This window comes from Colobus angolensis, unplaced genomic scaffold (genome assembly GCF_000951035.1).
Source record: "Colobus angolensis palliatus isolate OR3802 unplaced genomic scaffold, Cang.pa_1.0 Scaffold164, whole genome shotgun sequence".
NCBI lineage: Eukaryota > Metazoa > Chordata > Mammalia > Primates > Cercopithecidae > Colobus > Colobus angolensis.
In genome coordinates this window covers 546551-566026 of record NW_012114755.1, presented here as the reverse complement: position 1 = coordinate 566026, position 19476 = coordinate 546551, and the positions used below count along the sequence as shown (strand labels likewise).

Here is a 19476-nt window from a genome sequence, read left to right as displayed (position 1 = left end):
TGTTTACACACACACACACACACACACACACACACACACACACACTCATGTGGTACAAAACTGCAAGTGGACTAAAGAGAGATTGAGTTCTTTTTGTAATTTTATTTTCATTAGTAGACTATGATTGTAACAAATATTAGAGCAGTAAGAAGTACTGGTGTTTTTGAAGCCATGTTCTAGGAACTTCTCTTGTTCCCCTGTGGTGACCATGGAGATTGAGGTGAGGAGATGTACTTTGAAATTAGTGGCTCTATTTTTTCCAGTATGCTCATTTTGCAGTGGATTTTTAAAACAAATATTTAGGCTTGTAATTAGAGAGCCAGTTCTTTGCTTTTTGAGATCTTCAAAAATTATTCAGTTAAATTCAGCTGTGAAATTAGTGTCAGGCTGTCAGAATATTTGTTTATAGTTAAGATAAAATATAAAAAAGACTTGGAATTTATTAGTAGTTCTAGGTATTGGTTCTTGTTGTTTCTCATCTGTGAAATTAAAGACTTGGACTAGTGATTTCAGAGCTTGCTATATCTACTAGTTACAGGTGCTGAAAATGTTCTTTTTTTTTTGAGACGGAGTTTTCACTCTTGTTGCCCAGGGTAGAGTGCAGTGGTGCGATCTCGGTTCACTGCCTCCTGGGTTCAAGCGTTTCTCTGGCCTCAGCCTCCTGAGTAGCTAGGACTATAGGCATGTGTCACCATGCTCAGCTAATTTTTTTTGTATTTTTAATAGAGACGAGATTTTACCATGTTGGCCAGGCTGGTCTTGAACTCCTGACCTCAGGTGATCTGCCCACCTCGGCCTCCCAAAGTGCTGGCATTACAGGCGTGAGCTACCGCACCCGGTCAAGAAAGTTCTTCTAATAGTGTTAAATACCAGTAGAAGTTATTGCTACTTTATTTGTGGTCCTTTAGGATAAGATGAGAAACCACACTCTACACCTGTCTTTCTGAATAGCTTTATAGTCATATAATATTCATATATATACTATATATATCCTATACTAGTATCTTGACCCCAAAAACTTGCTATATGTTTTCAAGGACTTCAACTCTGCATTTGGTTATTTTATTCTAAGTAGTGCTGATATGCTTTCCTATGGAATAATGTTAATTCATTTGAAATCTTTCAAAACCCTCATTTTTATCTCTTCTCCTCTTTATATTCTGATTTTGTATGATTTGGTTATCTGTGCAGAATTGTAGTCTGAGCACACAAAAGTAGAAAAATAAACCATAAAGGATTTTTGTTTCTGCATAGAGATACTGAATTTCCTAAACTGTAGAGCCACACTAAACAGACAAAGCCTTTTATTTGGGTGATAGGGGAGTAGAAATTTTAGAGAAAATAAAAATTAGAGTTAAATACTCTTTATAGGTAGTTACTTAAGAACATCAGACTGTGATGTGTGGCTTACAGTATCCATAAAAATACCTTATCTGGTCTATATTTAAAGTGAATAATTTACTCAGACAGCAGTTATTCATTTAATAATTTAATTTGATTTTGTATATTTAAATGTTTAAACATTTAGTTACCAAAAAAAAAACCACAAAAAGAACCTCAATTGTAAGGAATCTTACATCTTACGTGTTTTGTGGTTTTTGGCAATTTTTATAAAGCAAACAAACCATGAATTAGAAGAAATCAATTTTACAGAAAAAGGAAATTAGTGTATTTTCTGGATCTGGTATCTTCCATGGTACCAAGTAAATACAAAAAGGACCCATTATAAAAACATTTCTTAAATTGTGATAAAATATGCGTGACAAAATTTACCATTTTAACTGGTTTTAAGTATACATTTCAGTGACATAGTTACATTCACATTGTTGTGTAAAAGAAAGGACTTATTTTAAGAAAGGGAAATGCAGGTTTCCTCCTCTCAAACAAAGCTAAGTTTTATCACTGGAATTTTTGTCTAATAAATTCTTTTGTTAGCTATCAAGAATTTCTGCTTTTACTTTTGTCATCCTTAACGGTTTCTGAAAATTGAAAGCTTGCTTAGATGTAGAAAAAATTCTCTAACATTTCATACATTAATTTCATGATTTGATGTGAGCATCTGCCTTAGTGTTTATATTACTATAAAGGAATACTTGAGACTGAGTAATTTATAAAGAAAGGGTGTATTATAGTTTTAATATTGGATCCTTTGTGTTGCTTAAGAGTTCAGTGCAAAAACCAGATTTATTCCTTCACTAACTCATTTATTTGACAAGAAGGTTAAAGCACTTACCATGTACTAGGCACTGTTCTAAATGCTTTATAAACTAAATTCACATAATTCTCACAACAACCCTATCAAGTAAGTAGTAGTATTACCCCCAGTTTGTAGAAGAAAAAACCGAAGCAACAAGGAGATTTAATAACTTGCATAAGTTCACACAGCTAATAAGTAGTATAATCAGGATTCAATATAAGGTAATTTGACTCTAGAGGATATGCACTAATGCTTACATGTGCTACTTCCCCAGAACCTTTTTCTGTCAACTCAAGCTGTTTTATTCTACTTCCGTGACCTGATTATTTTAATCTCTACAGAAGCAAGTATACAATACTACTAGCATTCATTCCATTTGTAACCCTATGAAAAGCAGGTAGGAGGACTGGTCCCTGTCTTCTAACCTCTAGAAAAAAATCAGTTTAAAAGAGCTCACAAGTGTAAAGAAGTTATCAAATCTGTCTTTGTCTTATGATAACAGCAGTGCTGGCTGGAGATGAGCCATACACCACATTCATGTATTTAATTTTAAACTGTGTTGCTCCTGTGAATACCTTCACAGGCAGTTCTTTTGATTCCCTAAGTTTTAGAAATCACTTTGAGGGAAGAAAGCCCTTGGAGCACTGTAAAAAACCATTGTCTGTATTTTGTTCATTATCTAGCAGCCAGAAACAACGTTTGTAGGAAAAAGGTCCTTAGAAGAAAAAAAATTTTCAAGACAACAAACATTTTATCCTTTTGGCCATCACAGTTTTATCCTTTTGGCCATCACATTGCCTATAGAATCATTTAAAAGGTACCATTTTGTGTACTTGTACTGTGTGGCAAAAGATTTTTAAGCAGAGGACCTCATTTAAAATGCCATTTATCCAAGCATGTGCTTGGGTAGTGTTGATAATGTTACCAAAGATATCCTGGCAGTAGTTCATCTCTTCCTTTTCCTTGGGTTTCTTTTATTTAAAAGGAAAATGCTGGTATTTGGAGTTTCAGCAGGAGTTCATGCATTGCAGTTTCATGAGCTGCTTGAGTTGGACAATGCCACAGACCTGAGTGGCTATAAACATGTAAAACCTTGTTCAGAGCCCTCAAATGAAGTTTTTTAAAAAAGAATTTAATTTCTTCTTTATTGTGAACAGATTGAAGACCAAATTTCCATATACCAATCACCACACAAACCCAGGCTATTTGTTAAGTCCAGTCACAGCACAAAGAAACATATGCGGAGAAAATGCTAGTGTGAAGGTCTCCATTGAAATTGAAGGATTTCAGCTACCAGTTACTTTTACATGCGATGGTAGGTTTATGGTTCCTCAAGCCTCTTGTTTTGTTCTGTAAGGGGGAGATGTTTAAAATATCAATATTATCATTCTTTTAATAAACCAATTTTGTTATCATGTGTCTTTTTGTCATTCATGTGGATAGTTTTCTGGTTAGAACTAGTGGGGAATCAGGTTACCTTTATAAATAGATAATTATCTGAAAAGTGCTGAGTAACTTTTTGTTAATCAGTGGCTCTTGGCCAAGGCCCAAAAGCATTCGATGGAAAAGCTAATTATAATCTAATTCTTTATTTTTATCCTTCATTTTATGACAGGAAGCATGCTTGCTTATAAAGAGCTGTCAGTGAAATTGAAATTCCAGATATCTTGCTAAGTTCTTCTGTGGAGAAGATAATTCTCTTTTATTTTAATCCTTTCTTCCAAACTTAGTATGGGTGTTCTCTCTAGAGATGTCTGTAGGAATTTTTTTCTTATAGTTTTAAAAACTAATTTTTTTTCCTTACAGAGTTTATTGCATTTCATAATACATATTATCTTAACAGGATTCCCCAAGGAATGAGATCCTTTATTTCTACAGTACTTTGGCTAAGAATTATGCAATTTTTATTCTTTAATGGTTATGACTAGGAATGTGTCTAATATTGAGATACATTCTTTCTAGCTTTGTACTTTTGAAGGCCCTTTGAAAAAATACAAATCTGAAACAGAAAACCATCAGCTACTGTAACAATTATTCTTTTAGTTGTTAAAGGAAAAGTTTTATGGTTTTTGTTGTTGTTGTTGTTGTTGTTGTTGTTTGAGAGAGAGTCTCACTCTGCCACCCAGGCTAGAGTGCAGTGGCATGATCTTGGCTCACTGCAGTGAGGGTGAGAGTTAGACTCCATCTCAAAAGTATAACCTACCTGCTGTATTTTTATTTTTCATTGGAAAATATACCAGGCAAATCTCAAACATTTAAAATGGTGAATCTTTTTCTTGTAATTCATTTTAAATCATTGTTTGCTAGATACTGCTAAATATCATCTGTGGGGGATTGGTTCCAGGATCCCCTTCAGATACCAAAATCCCAGGATGCTCAAATCCCTGATATGACATAGTATTATCATATAACTGATACACATCCTTCTGTATAACTTATTTATTTTTGGTTTAATTTTTAAATTTTTAACTTGCATGGGTACATAGTAGGTATATATATATTTATGGGGTACATATGATCTTTTTTTAAAGCATCAAAGGGAAGGGGTAACATGATGTTTTGATACAGGCATACAATGTTAATACTCCTGTATACTTTAAATCACCTCTAGATTAGTTATATTACCTAATGCAATGTAAATGCTATGTAAATACTTGCTATATTGTATTGTTTAAGGAATAATGACAAGGAAAAAGTGTGTACATATTCGGTACAGATGCAGTTTTTTTCTTTTCAAATACTTTTGTTCCGTGATTGGTGAATCCACAGATGCAGAACCAACATATATAGAAGGTCAACTGTGTTAGGTTAAACAAAACATATTATTAAAATTAGTTTCACCTCTTTTGATTTACTTGTTTCAATATGGCAACTAGAAAATTTGAAATTATATGTGTGGTCTACATTTGTGGACTGCATTATATTTCTATTGTATACTGCTGTCTTAAATTATAGTAATACAGTCTTGAATAAGTATGAATGAGCAAAGTGCAAATGATGACTAACTCTTTTACAGTGAGTTCTACTGTAGAAATCATTATAATGCAAGCCCTTTGCTGGGTACATGATGACTTGAATCAAGTAGATGTTGGCAGCTATGTTCTGAAAGTTTGCGGTCAAGAGGAAGTGCTGCAGAAGTAAGTTTATTTAATTACTGAGCAACATCTTTGACAATTTCATTTTTAATGGTTTAATCTAGAAAAATTTCGAGTTGAATTTATAATGCAGAAATACATTGGGTCCTATTGAATTGATTTACCAAATTAGTAAACTTTTATTCAAATATATGATGTCTAAGATGTCATGTCTAAGACAGTGGTGGGGGTTCAGAGATAAGTGAGACATTGTATTCCCTTAAGGAGCTTGTAGTCTTTACAGGAAGAATTTCAGGCAGCTGGTTAATAAGTGATATAATGGGTCTTTCTTACTGTAAAGAGTCGATAGTCACATCATTATAGACTCTATTTTCCTTTTGCAACATGCACTGTTACTTTATGCACAGTAGTCAGCTGTGATATCCTTTTAGTTGCCTGAAATAAACATTATATGAATCTTTTTCTTACCCAGGTATTTATTATATCTTTTTTTGAGATGGAGTTTCACTCTTGTTACCCAGGCTGGAGTGCAATGGCACGATCTCGGCTCACCGCAACCTCCACCTCCCGGGTTCAAGCGATTCTCCTGCCTCAGCCTCCCAAGTAGCTGGGATTACAGGCATGTGCCACCATGCCCAGCTAATTTTGTGTTTTTACGAAATACAGCCCTTTGGTCAGTCTGGTCTCGAACTCTCGATCAGGTGATTCACCTGCCTCGGCCTCTTAAAGTGCTGGGATTACAGGTGTGAGCCACCATGCCCAGCCTTGTAATTTATTATATCTAGCATTTAGTCCAGTTGTTTTACAGATTTTATTCTCCTAGGCTTCTAGAAATGCCCTGTCCCTATTTTTCTTATTTCCTTCTTCATCTTTGTCTTCCTCTTCTTTCTTTTTTACATTGACTCTTCTCCTACAGAATAATTTCTCTGTTTGAATGCTCAGATTTGATTTTAAAACTGTCTGTGTTTTACCATTCTCTTCAATTTCTGATGCAGGTGCAATTTAAATTTTACCCTCACCTTTATAGTTTCTAATTTGAATAGAATAATAGTGAATAATTAATATATCTTAACAGTAATCATTGCCTTGGAAGTCATGAGCATATTCAAAACTGTCGAAAATGGGACACAGAAATCAGACTACAACTCTTGACCTTCAGTACAATGTGTCAAAATCTGGCCCGAACAGTAAGTGTGTACCTTATAACTGAATTTCATTTGTTTGAATCTGAATAATTCTGCTAATTTGCCAATTTTCAACTTGTACATTTTATATGATTTCATAGTTGGAATGGGGTGATGAACTCATCCTCAACAGGAATCTTCTTAGCAAATGAGGGAGGATCTTCAATCATGGAGGTTTAGGTAACATAGTCCTTAGAGGTAGAGGCATATTTGGAAATCAAAGTGGAGAAATTAAACATTTGGTTGGTAATAGCTTTATACATGAGTGAAAACATCAGGGTGAGTCAGGGAAAAATGAGGAAGAAGGAAAAATTTTGAATGCTAAATATTGGTTGAGGATGAAAAGAAAATCCACATTGACCTTTGTACCAAACTGAGAAAAATAAATTATTCATCACAAAATGAAAACTAATTCCCTATTTTAAAAGTTCACTACTTCAGTAGGTGGATGTTCTTTAAAAAAAAAAAAATGCTTTCAATGCTTTCTTTTGAGGTTAAAGCAAAATAGAATGCAGGAAGTGTACCCATTTTGTTTTACTGTATGAACCCTTGGTGAACTTATGATTGAATTTTTAATCTCTAAAGAGAATTATTCTTCATTTGGCAGAATTTTGGATGGAAAAATATCAGTGATGTCTGCTTTCTTTTTTTCTTGGTTTTCTTGAGTTTTGCTTTTATGTTAGGGGTAGAATTCATTTCAATTGGGTAAAGACTTTCATAAAATTTAGTACATTTTGGCAGTCATTGGTAACTTTTCAGTTTCTTAAGGAATAATGTCCTTTTTTCTTTTTTTTTTTCTTTTGGAGACAGAGTTTCCCTCTGTCATCCAGGCTGGAATGCAATGGCGTGATCTCAGCTCAGTGCACCTCTGCCACCCACGCTCAAGCAATTCTCGTGCCTCAGCCTCTGGAATAGCTGGAACTGTGGGCATGCACCAACCCACCCAGCAAATTTTTTTTTTTTTGTATTTTTAGTAGAGACAGAGTTTTGGTGTGTTGGCCAGGCTGGTCTCAAACTCCTGGCCGCAAATGATTCGCCTACCTCAGCCTCCCAAAGTGCTGAGATTACAGGCATGAGCCACCGTGCCCTGCCAGGAATGATGTTTTTGACTACATTTGCATAATGTAGACCTAGGGTAGAAGAGACGAGTACCTTGTTCATGATGGGGAGTGGGAGGAAAATTGATTATCATTAGAAAAAACAATGCAGAAATTTAAATGACCTCTTCCCCATCTGTTTTCTACCCCATATTCGTTTGGCTATCAGCCATCTTAAAAGTATTTTTAGCTCTCTATTCTCTATATATACAACAGAAATAGTTTTTGTTCCAAAAGCTATTTATATACCTGAAAGTAGACTTGAAAGCATTTATGTTTTCCATTTAACAAACAAGTTTTCTTCAGGATGTTAACTCACTTTTTTTCTGAGTCAGTTACAAATAATACTTAATTCTGATAGAATTTTATTTTCAGTTCTCGGAAAAACACTTTGGTTTCAAGATTTTATCATACACTTAACTATATTTAATTTGACAATAGAAAGACCAAAGAGTAGATTTGATTTTTTTTGTGTAAATGTGTTTGTTTAGGCAGAAGATGATGAAACACCCGTGGATTTAAACAAACACCTGTATCAAATAGAAAAACCTTACAAAGAAGCCATGACAAGGTATATCATCTAAAGCATTAATTGCAGGTTTTCATACTTTGTTTTTGGATGCAAATACACTTATTTTGGTGATTAAAACAATCATTTTGTGTGTAGCATCCTTCAGCCACAATAACTGCTGTTTCTTTCAGACACCCGGTTGAAGAACTCTTAGATTCTTATCACAACCAAGTAGAACTGGCTCTTCAGATTGAAGTAAGTCTTAATTCACATTTTGGCATAATGACTTAAAGATTCTTGCTTCTTCTTTCTCTTAAATGGTAGTGTTGGCATTAGAGGAAATATTTGAGGACTTTAAAGACTATATTCTTTTTAATTTATAAAGAAAATAGGTTTAATTGACTTACAGTTCAGCATGACTGGGGAGGCCTCAGGAAACTTAAATCATGGAAGAAGGCACCTCTTCACAGGGCAGCGAGAAAGAATGAGTGTCGAGCGAACGGGGCCCATTATAAAACCATCAGATCTCATGAAAACTCACTATCATGAGAACAGCATGGGGGAAACCACCCCCATGATTCAGTTATCTCCACCTGGTCCCGCCCTTGACACGTGGAGATTATTACATTTCAAGGTGAGATTTTGGGGGGACATAGAGCCAAACCACATCATTGTGCCCCTGGCCCCTCCCAAATGTCATGTCCTCACATTTCAAAACACAATCATGCCCTTCCAGTAGTCTCCCAGGGTCTTAACTCTTTCCAGCATTAACCCAAAAGTTTAAGTCCAAAGTCTCATCTGAGACAAGGCAAATCCCTTCCACCTATGAGCCTGTAAAACCAAAAGCAAGTTAGTTACTTCCTGGATACAGTGAAGGTACAGGCGTGGGGTAAATACAGCCGTTCCAAATGGGAGAGATTTTCCAAAACAAAAGGGCTAGGGCCCCCTGCAAGTCCAAAATCTAATAGGGCAGTCGTTAAAGCTTAAAGACTTTCTTTTTTTTTTTTTTGAGGCTGAGTCTCCATGTGTTGCTCAGGCTGGAGTGCAGTGGGGCGATCTCGGCTCTCTGCAACCCCTGCCTCCTGGGTTCAAGTGATTCACCTGCCTCAGCCTCCTGAGTAGCTGGGATTAGAGACATACATCACCATGCCTGGCTAATTTTTATGTTTTTAGTAGTGATGGGGTTTCACCATGTTAGCCAGGCTGGTCTCAAACTCCTGACCTCAAGTGATCCTCCCACCTCAGCCATCTAGAGTGCTGGGGTTACAGGCGTGAGCCACCGTGCCCAGCCAAGACTATATTCTTGACATTGATGTTTCATGTCTTGTTTTCGGACCTAAGTTACGTCAAAAGTTTTCAGTAATGCTTAAATTAACATGTTTATTCTCACTTCAGCTCTATTGCTAAGAAGAACCTTCAGTTCAAAAGCATTTATTGGATGCTTACTATTTGCTGAATGCTAGAGTTTTGAAAATGAATGACCTAGTCCCCACCTATCAGGAACTTAAAAACTGGTAGTGAGGGGTTTAAACAAAACTTCAATATAGTGTAGTAAAATGTATTATAGAGGTATGCCTTGGAGTTAAGGAGATTAAGGAGGGGCACCTTACCTAAGTTGAGGGTTCAAGGAAGGCCTCTTAGAAGGGATGTTGTCTGAACTGTCTTATACAGTACGAGTTAGCAAGAAAAAAATTGGGAAGGGTATATAAACAAAAGGAAATAGGTGTGATATTTACATGGAAGTATAAGCAATTCTGTGATAGAGTACAAAGTATAAAATGAAGATTGGCAGATGACATGGGAGATAGCTATATGATTATTATCCTTGTAATCCGTGTTAAGGAATTTTATCTTCTAGGTCAGGAGACCATATCCAGTCTACCTTCTAATTTGTAAATTAAAAAAAAAAAAATTTAACAAAACCACACACCTGGTTGTTGTTGTCGTTGTTTGAGACAGTCTCACTTTGTCACCCAGGCTGGAGTTCAGTGATATGATCTTGGCTCACTGTAATCTCTGCCTCCTGGGTTCAAGTGATACTCCCACCTCAGCCCCCCTAGTAGCTGGGATTACAGGTGTGTGCCACCACGTCTGGCTGATTTTTGTATTTTTGGTACAGACAGGGTTTCACCATGTTGGTCAGGCTGGTTTCAAACTCCTGACCTCAAGTGATCCACTCGCCTTGGCCTCCCATAGTGCTGGAATTACAGGCATGAGCCACTGCACCTGGCCCCATACTTTTTTTTTTTCTTTTTTTAACATATTGTCTCTTGTCATTTACATTTATGCTCCAACAGTAGAGTTTAGTAGTGGAACAGAGATTGTATATCCTGCAAAACCTAACCTGTTACTGTTTGGCCCTGTACAGAAAAAGTTGGCCGACTCCTGCTCTAGCCACTTAAGGTGTTTTTAGCCTAGAGTGGTTTGGGTGAATTGTTTAGTCCTCACTCTGGCTATATTGTGGAAGTTAGATTTCAGGTTGGGATTGGTTTCAGAGCGAATATTTAAAAAGGTTTTTATAGTAGTCCAGGTGAAAGATGAAGAGCATGGAAAAGTTAAAAAGGAGAGAACTGATTAACAATATTTAGGAGATAAAATTGGAAAGATTTTAACAGGTGATGAGATGTGAGTGAAGGGGAAATAGTATAAGTGTAGGATGGCTTCCATATTTTTATCTACTAGTATGTTCTTATCAACATATAAATCTATTTATTCAAAAATATTTACTGAATATCTCTGGTAAACTGGAGTTTACTAGAATCTGGAGTTTCGTATGGAGTGTCCAGGCTAGAGGTAATAAACTTGGGAATCATCAGAATATAAATTGTGTTTTGCAGCCATAAGACAGGATGAGGTCACCAGGAAAATCATTGTAGATGAAGAGGAAAAAGAGTTACTCATCTTAAAAAAAAAAAAAAAAAAAAACCCACCCCCACCCCGCCACAGGAGCCACACCATTTCTCTATTCTCCTTGCTGCAAAACTTCTGAAAGTTAAGTGGTTTTGCTGCTTCCATTTCCTTCCTTCCCATTCTCCTATATGCCCACTCCAATCAGTTTAGTACTTCCCTGAAACTGTACTTATTAAGGTCATCAAGGACTTCCATGATCCTGAATTCAGTAGTCAGTTCCTAATCTGTTGATCGATGGATGGATGGATGGATGGATGGATGACAGCGTGTCACTCTGTCGCCCAAACTGGAGTGCAGTGGTGTGATCACAGATCACTGCAGCTGCAACCCCCTGGTCTCAGGTAATCCTCCCACCTCAGCCTCCTGGGTAGCTGAGACTACATTCCATGCCCAGCTAATTTTTATGTTTTTTGTAGAGACACGGTTTCCTTATGTTGTCTGGGCTGGTCTTGAACTCCTGGGCTCAAACGATCTTCTTGCTTCAGCCTCCCAAAGTGTTAGGATTATAGGTGTGAGCCACCGTGCCCACCAAATCTTTATTCTTCTCAACCTGTCTGTATTTTTTGATACAGTTGATCATGTCTTTCTTTTTGAAATACTTAGTTGGCCTGTGGGATACCACCTTCTTGCTTTCCTTATTTCTATTAGCTACTCTGTCTCACTCTTGTGGCTTCTTCCTTATCTTTCTGCATATCCTCAGGGCTCAGTTCTAGAACCTCTTCTCTCTGTATTGACATCCTAGGTGATCTTGGTATATCCCTATACTGATTGACTCTGAAATTTGTATGTCTAACCTTAACCTTTTCCCCAACTCCAGACTCAAATTATCTGTTACTTGACATCTTTATGTGAATATCTAATTAATTGACATCTCAAATTTAAGATCTACAAAACTGAATTTTTTATAGTACCTTTGTATCTATTCACCCATCGGCCTTCCCTTTCTGTTTTTAAGAGTTTATTTTTTAAGAGCAATATTAGGTTCAGAGCAAGCTGAGAGGAAGGTACAGAGATATCTCGTATACCCCCTTACGTACACATGCATAGCCTGACCTCATTATTTCCCTTTTTAATAAATGGCAACTTTGTCTTCCATTTGCTCAGGCCAAAACCCTGGAGTCATCCTTGACGTCTCAAGAAGAAGATCTTATACATTTCACATTCAGTCTAATTCTGGTCAGCTCTACCTTGAAAATACATTTAGAATGTGAGCGCTTTCATCACTACCAAAGCTATACTCTAGTCAACTGCAGTAGTTTCTTACTAATCTCCCAGTGTCTACCCCTACAGTATATCTTCAACAGGCAACCAAAATGATCTTTTGAGAATAAGTCACTAAATGGAATGTGATATCCTGGATTATATTCTGGAAGATAAAAAGCTCATTAGTGGAAAAGTTGGTAAAATCTGAATAAAGTTTAACATTTACTTAATAGCAATATACCAGTGTTAATGTCTAGCTTTGACAAATGTAACATGGTTTATGTAAGATTTACTTAGTCTAGTTTTCCAGCGTTATATGGGAACTTTGTATTATTTTTATAACTGTCTGTAAATTTAAAATTATTGAAAGGTAAAGATTTTAAAAATGAAAATAGGAAAATTAGCTGGGTATGGTGGCATATACCTGTAATCTTAGCTACTCAGGGGGCTGAGGTAGGAGAATTGCTTGAAACCGGGAGGCAGAGGTTGCAGTGAGCTGCACACTGCTGCAGTCCAGTCTGGGTGAATGAGACCTGTCTTAAAAAAAAAAAAAGAAAAGAAGAGCAGAAAGCAAAATAAGAGAAAATCAAAGGCAGAAGGTGGGGCTTTGAAAAGATAAAGTTTGTAAATCCTTTAAAAAATGTTAGATCATGTCACTCCTTCGCTGAGAATCCTGTTTACTATCTTACTTAGTAAAATTCAGAGCCCTAATTGTAGCTTCAAGGTTCTACACAGTATGACTCACTACCTCTCTGATCTGACTTCTTATCACTTCCCTGTCTTTTTTCTCTGGTTGATTATCTGCCAGTTATGTTCCGCACTGGGGACCCTTGTGCCTGTTGTTACCCTCTAAATGCTTTTCCCCGAGACATTTTCATGGCTCACCCTTACACTTTTTTAAGGTGGCTGTCTAGCTCTAGTATCAGAAAGGAGAGCAGAGGAAGGGTGGATTTGGAACTAATAGACAATAAATTGATAATTGGTACTTAAAGAGTAATGTAGGCTGGGCGCAGTGGCTCACGCATGTCATCCCAGCACTTTGGAAGGCTGAGGCGGGCGGATCACCCAAGGTCAGGAGTTTGAGACCAGCCTGACCAACATGGTGAAACCCCGTCTCTACTAAAAATACAAAAATTAGCCAGGCATGGTGACAGACACCTGTAATCCCAGCTACTCGGGAGGCTGAGGCAGGAGAATCACTTGAACCTGGGAGGCAGAGGTTGCAGTGACCTAAGATCCTACCACTGCACTTTAGCCTGGGCAACAGAATGAGAGTCCGTCTCAAAAAAAAAAAGCAAAGTAATATGAAGTAATATAGGAGAATGGCATGACCTTCAAAACTGGAAAAGGTTTTGCGTGAAGGTGAAGTAAAAGGAAGCAGGAAGTATAAGTCAAATAAGCAAAAATGAGGAGCTAGAAAACAGGCCCCGAGGACTGCAGGGTAATTGGGTATTTGAGAAAATTAGGTGGTTTCATTTAAGCTTGAAGGTGAAGGTTTGTAGTAGCCAAGCGTCAAGGGTGGAAAAATTTAAATTTTAAACGGGTAGTATAGTACTGAGTTTCAGCCCATTGTAACAGTACTTGGCATAAAAGTTTGGCATAAATGTTTTATGAATTAATACATTATATAAGAATGTTTCTTAATAAGATATGTACTTCTCAGGTAAATGTTGCCCAGTGTTATTAATATGTAACTGACCTCTAAAGAACTTGGTTTTGATACCAAATTTTTGCATGGAGGAAGAGAAGGGTTATTTTCAATGTGGAAATTATTTCCAAATGAGAATAAGAAAAAAATAGCTCTAGTTTTAGTGATTTGTTACTAATTTACGCTTCTACTTCTGATTCTAATGGAAAATTAATAGCAATTTGCATATGAATAATTGTGTCAGATGAAGTGAAAATTAACCAGGCCTTGCCTTTTCCTACTTTGAAATAAACTATACAATTGAAAAGCTATCTCATTTCTTTTCTTTTTCATCACAAAAGAGTAGAGGATATCTGTTAGGGATATCTAAGATACCTAGTTTCTGACTTCGTCTCTGGAATTGGTCCTTTAAATTTCACCTACCTATTTTTATTTTATTTTGTGTTTTTAAAGAACCAGCACCGAGCAGTAGATCAAGTAATTAAAGCTGTAAGAAAAATCTGTAGTGCTTTAGATGGTGTCGAGACTCTTGCCATTACAGAATCAGTAAAGAAGCTAAAGAGAGCAGTTAATCTTCCAAGGAGTAAAACTTCTGATGTGAGTATTTTTGGTAACTAGGATTTTATTACATGCAAATATGTACTTAAACAGGAAATTTTTGCCTTCTCCTAGACAAAATATTGTCATTTTAACTTTGGCTTTTACTTTTGGATTGAATCACTTATTTGGTTAGGTGGGGATTCCTTGGTAAGAAGTTGGGTTGCCTTGAAAGAGCTTTATGAGAGTTGACATTCAACAGGTGGATGTCAAACTGTGAACCCTTTGTGTATAGAGGAGGACCTCTGGCATAAATGAGTTGGTTTGGGGTTTAAGGATAGGCATTGAGCTTAGAAGACCTGGAGGACAGTAACCCTCACTTCTCCCTTGGGGTGGAAGCGTCCTAATTATTAGTGGGGGAAGTTCTACTTTGGCTAATACTCTCCCTGTTGAAAAGACCAAGGGCCTCAGCTATAATGCCTCAGAAGCAGCCAGTTTAGGGGCCTTGGCTTTAGATTATACTGTTGGTTTTAATAAAAGCTGTCCCTCATGGTGTTTCCCAGGAGATTTAATTAACTTGCTTCATAGGGACATTTATATCTTTAATTGCAAGGATGAAAGAAGGGGTGCATCTCACGGGCCACAATAAATATAAAGGATAGAAAAGTTATGTTGATAGTGTGCCCCTCGATATCTACAAGATAACATAGTCCATGCATTCTCAGAGAGATCCTGTCCATGTGGTATGTAGCAATGCGGGTTTCTTTTTTTTCTACTTTTTTATTTGCTTCTTTTTAGAAACTTATATACACACACACACATATACATATATATATATACATATATACGTGTATATATATTTATACACACACACACACACACATGAAATTACTTGGAGGTGATCAACTACCATGGACCTAATTTTGTCTGAGGCTTCTATTTATTTTACCCATTTGCTGGATAAAGGAGCAGACAGCAGATGGGAGGGGAGTCAGTTTAGATATATATAAGCACTTTTTTGAGTCACCAACCAAGTGGTAATAAATAGAGATCTAGATTTTTTTTCTTTAAGGATATTCTTATGTTGTTTTAGAGCTACTAATGGAAAATAATACTGTACTTATCACTTCTAGATTTCAAATTAATATTAACCAACAGCTTTTGTTGTGTTTCAGTGATATTTTACAGTAGTTTTTAGTGATTCTGATTTTCTTAATACTAAAAATAATCTTGGTTTGTGGTTTTCCCTTTCTTTTTGCATTATTTATTTATTGTTTTATTAATTCTGTAGATACTTGGGAGGTTTCCCCTGGAAAAAGTGTCTTTGACATAGTATCTGACATTTTATATTATGTCATAGGCAATTTTCTGACTATTGTGTGTGTGTGCCTGTGTAGGTGACTTCTTTGTTTGGAGAAGAAGACACTAGCAAGAATTCAACTAGGGGTATGTGTTTAAATCTTTAAATTTTAGCAATAATCATTAGCTTTTCAGAGAATCTATTAAATTTTCCTTTTTTTTTTTAAATCTAGGCTCACTTAATCCTGAAAATCCTGTTCAAGTAAGCATAAACCAATTAACTGCAGCAATTTATGATCTTCTCAGACTCCATGCAAATTCTGGTAGGAGTCCTACAGACTGTGCCCAAAGTAGCAAGAGTGCCAAGGAAGCATGGACTACAACAGAGCAGCTCCAGTTTACTATTTTTGCTGCTCATGGAATTTCAAGTAATTGGGTATCAAAGTAAGTAACTGTTTAAACAGCCGGGCATGGTGGCTTGCACCTGTAATCCCAGTGCTTTGTGAAGCCACAGTGGGAGGATTGCTTGAGCCGAGGAGTTGGAGACCAGCCTGGGCAACGTAGCGAGACCTCATCTCTACTATAAAGAATTTTTAAAAAATTAGCCAGCCAGGCACGGTGGCTTATGCCTGTAATCCCGGCACTTTGGGAGGCTGAGGCAGGTGGATCACCTGAGGTCAGGAGTTTGAGACCAGCCTGACAAACATGGAGAAACCCTGTCTCTACTAAAAATACAAAATTAGCTGAGTGTGGTGGCATGTGCCTGTAATCCCAGCTACTTGGGAGGCTGAGGCAGGAGAACCGCTTGAACCCAGGAGGTAGAGGTTGCGGTGAGCCGAGATTGCGCCATTGCACTCCAGCCTTGGCAACAAGAGGTAAACTCCATCTAAAAAGAAGAAATAGCCAGTGGTGGTGTGCACCTGTAGTCCCAGCTACTCAGAAGATTGAGGCAGGAGTATTGCTCAAGCCAGGAGATGAAGACTGCAGTGAGCTATGATCATGCCACTGCACTCCAGCCTGGGTGACAGAGCAAGACCCTGTCTCAAAAAAATAAAAATAAAACATAAAAGAAAATACGTGCAGCTTTATCTAGCAACTATTCTGATCTTGTAAAATGTCAGCAACCACTGTTATCTTGGTGTTTAAATGACTAACCAACAGATACCTTTGTGATTTTCTTAAAAATTACAGAGGTGTTTGAAGCACTTCCAGTAAAGAAAATGTAACTCTTGCATGTCAAAAGCAGGAAAATATAGCAGGAAAACAGAGCAATTGTCAATTAATAAATATAGGCAGTTTAAGACAGGTGTTCATTCATTCTTTTTTTTTTGTTTGGAGATGGAGTCTTGCATTGTTGCTCACTGCAACCTCTGTTTCCAGGGTTCAAGCAATTCTTGTGCCTCAGCCCCCTGAGTAGCTAGGATTACAGGTGCGTACCATCATGCCTGGCTAATTTTTGTATTTTTAGTAGAGATGAGATTTTACCTTGTTGGCCAGGCTGGTCTCAAACTCCTAACCTCAAGTGATCTGCCCACCTCAGCCTCCCAAAGTTCTGGGATTACAGACGTGAGCCACCACACCCGGCCGCCAGTTTTAGTGTGTTTGAAAATCAATGTATGAACTGAAAAGTCAGAAATATTTTTAGTGCAATAGTTTTATAGTAGCTTAATGCTGTAAAAAAGTCTACTGAAGAAATATCAAACATAAGTTTCGCTTAAATTGGGCTTTAGATTAAAATATAGTCATTTAGTGACTTAAATGTGGTGTTTTAATTTATTCAATAAATATTTATTGAGCACTATCTGTGGGCAGTATTCTTAATACCGGGGATTCAGTAGTACAAGGCAGCAAAAAACCTATACTGTTCTGGAACTTGCATTTAAATGGATATTGACGGTATCTGAAGGTATTTCATTACAGGGATAATAATCTCCACATTCTCCATAGGCACACACACACACACACACACATTTGTACATAGACACGCACAAATATACATAGGGACACTAATGAGGTAAACAAATACCCAGTAGAAGACGATACAGAAAACAGTGATAAAGATAGAAAGTAAGTGGATAAAATGCTGATGTAAATAGGAGTAAATGGAATAAAGTTGAGAAAAATAACCAAGTATTTAGCTTAGGGGTATTGTGTGAACCAATAAAATTTGATTTGAAATAAATTTAGAATGATAAATAAATTGTATATATGAACAAAGTGGTTAGCATGTAAGGCTAGCAGTAAGTTAGATTAAGTAGAATACAATTTTATTGAATCTAAGACTCTTGCTTTACAAGATTACCTGACTGTATCCAGCCAGCTGTGTACTTGGCAATTAGTGGCTGAGTCACTGCAATCTAATGAGAGAATACAATAGCATCTGTCCCCATAAATGGAAGACTCCCAATAGGCTAGGAAGATTGGCTCAATGTAAGTCAGGCACATGCTTAGCTGACTCTATTTCAGTAGCTTAGCAAAGGAAAATGCACCAAGGGAAGGTGATGTTTGTACTCTTTCTAGCTAGAAATGAATAAATACATTATTCAGTGTCGTTCAACTAAAATCTGAAGCTAATAACTAACTGGGTGCAAAATTAAATTATCCAGCTGGTGTTATTATGACCATGCTTTAAACTGGGACCTAGGAACATATATTCTCCTTTTTATCCCCTTTACCAAACCTCTTTTCTATTTTCATAGAATTTGCAGTGGTTGAATTTCAGATGGATTTCTAAAAATTCAAATGAAAGGTGACCAGATTATTTCAGATATTAGTCTCTTTGGAGGAAGAACTGCTAATGTATTTGTATTAGTTAACTAATTTGTATTGTCAAGATAGAAATCAAGTTAAACTTTCTTTTCTCAGTTATGAAAAATACTACTTGATATGTTCACTGTCTCACAATGGAAAGGATCTTTTTAAACCTATTCAATCAAAGAAGGTTGGCACTTACAAGAATTTCTTCTATCTTATTAAATGGGATGAACTGTAAGTGAAATTTCTGGCTTTTTATTCTTTTGGTGTGTCCTGTTATCCTAACTTTAATTTTTATTGTAATTTTCATTGAAATTCTTTAACTTCTTACTTATGTCTTAAGATTTCTTCTAGATATGATTTTGTAGAACAGACTGAAATTCTCATTAAAAAATATGTAATATCCTTTTAAGCCTTCATATTATTAAATTGCAAAAACATATCATTCTTTTTAGACTTTGTCAAGTTAAAGATATAAATTTATAGTTATAGAAAGGAAGGAAAGTTATAGAAAGGAATGAAAGTTCTAGAAAGACAGTATTTTATAGCATTGCTTCAGTATTTATTCTGTAACACTATATAACAATTCTGGCTCTTAGATTAATCAACACTTAACCAAAAAAGTTATTTTTATTTATTTATTTATTTATTTTTTGAGATGAGTTTTGCCCTTGTTGCCCAGGCTAGAGTGCAGTGGCGCAATCTCAGCTCACTGCAAGCTCTGCCTCCCAGGTTCAAGCAATTCTCCTGTCTCAGCCTGCTGAGTAGCTGGGATTACAGGCATGCACCACCACGCCCAGCTAATTTTTTGTATTTTTAGTAGAGGTGGGGTTTCACCATGTTGGCCAGGCTGGTGTTGAACTCCTGACCTCAGGTGATCCGCCCACCACGGCCCCCCAAAGTACAGGGATTACAGACGTGAGCCACCGCGTTCAGCCGAAAAAAGTTATCTTAAATCCATGTACAAGATGATGTTTTGTACTATTTATATTTTTTAAATAGTGTTTTTCTTTTTTTTTTTCTTTTTGAGATGGAGTCTTA

At 36.6% G+C, this 19476-nt stretch overlaps 1 protein-coding gene across 1 annotated transcript in view; it reads left to right on the top strand.

Moving 5' to 3' along the window:
• The window catches only part of PIK3C2A (phosphatidylinositol-4-phosphate 3-kinase, catalytic subunit type 2 alpha), a 146691-nt gene that overhangs the window by 70180 nt on the left and 57035 nt on the right, over positions 1–19476 (top strand). The window contains exons 4-12 of the mRNA XM_011937522.1: positions 3355–3512; positions 5214–5334; positions 6368–6479; positions 8065–8144; positions 8276–8339; positions 14299–14442; positions 15780–15828; positions 15915–16125; positions 18547–18669. Of these exons, the coding sequence (XP_011792912.1) occupies positions 3355–3512; positions 5214–5334; positions 6368–6479; positions 8065–8144; positions 8276–8339; positions 14299–14442; positions 15780–15828; positions 15915–16125; positions 18547–18669 (1062 nt within the window). The remainder of the gene's footprint in view (positions 1–3354; positions 3513–5213; positions 5335–6367; positions 6480–8064; positions 8145–8275; positions 8340–14298; positions 14443–15779; positions 15829–15914; positions 16126–18546; positions 18670–19476) is intronic.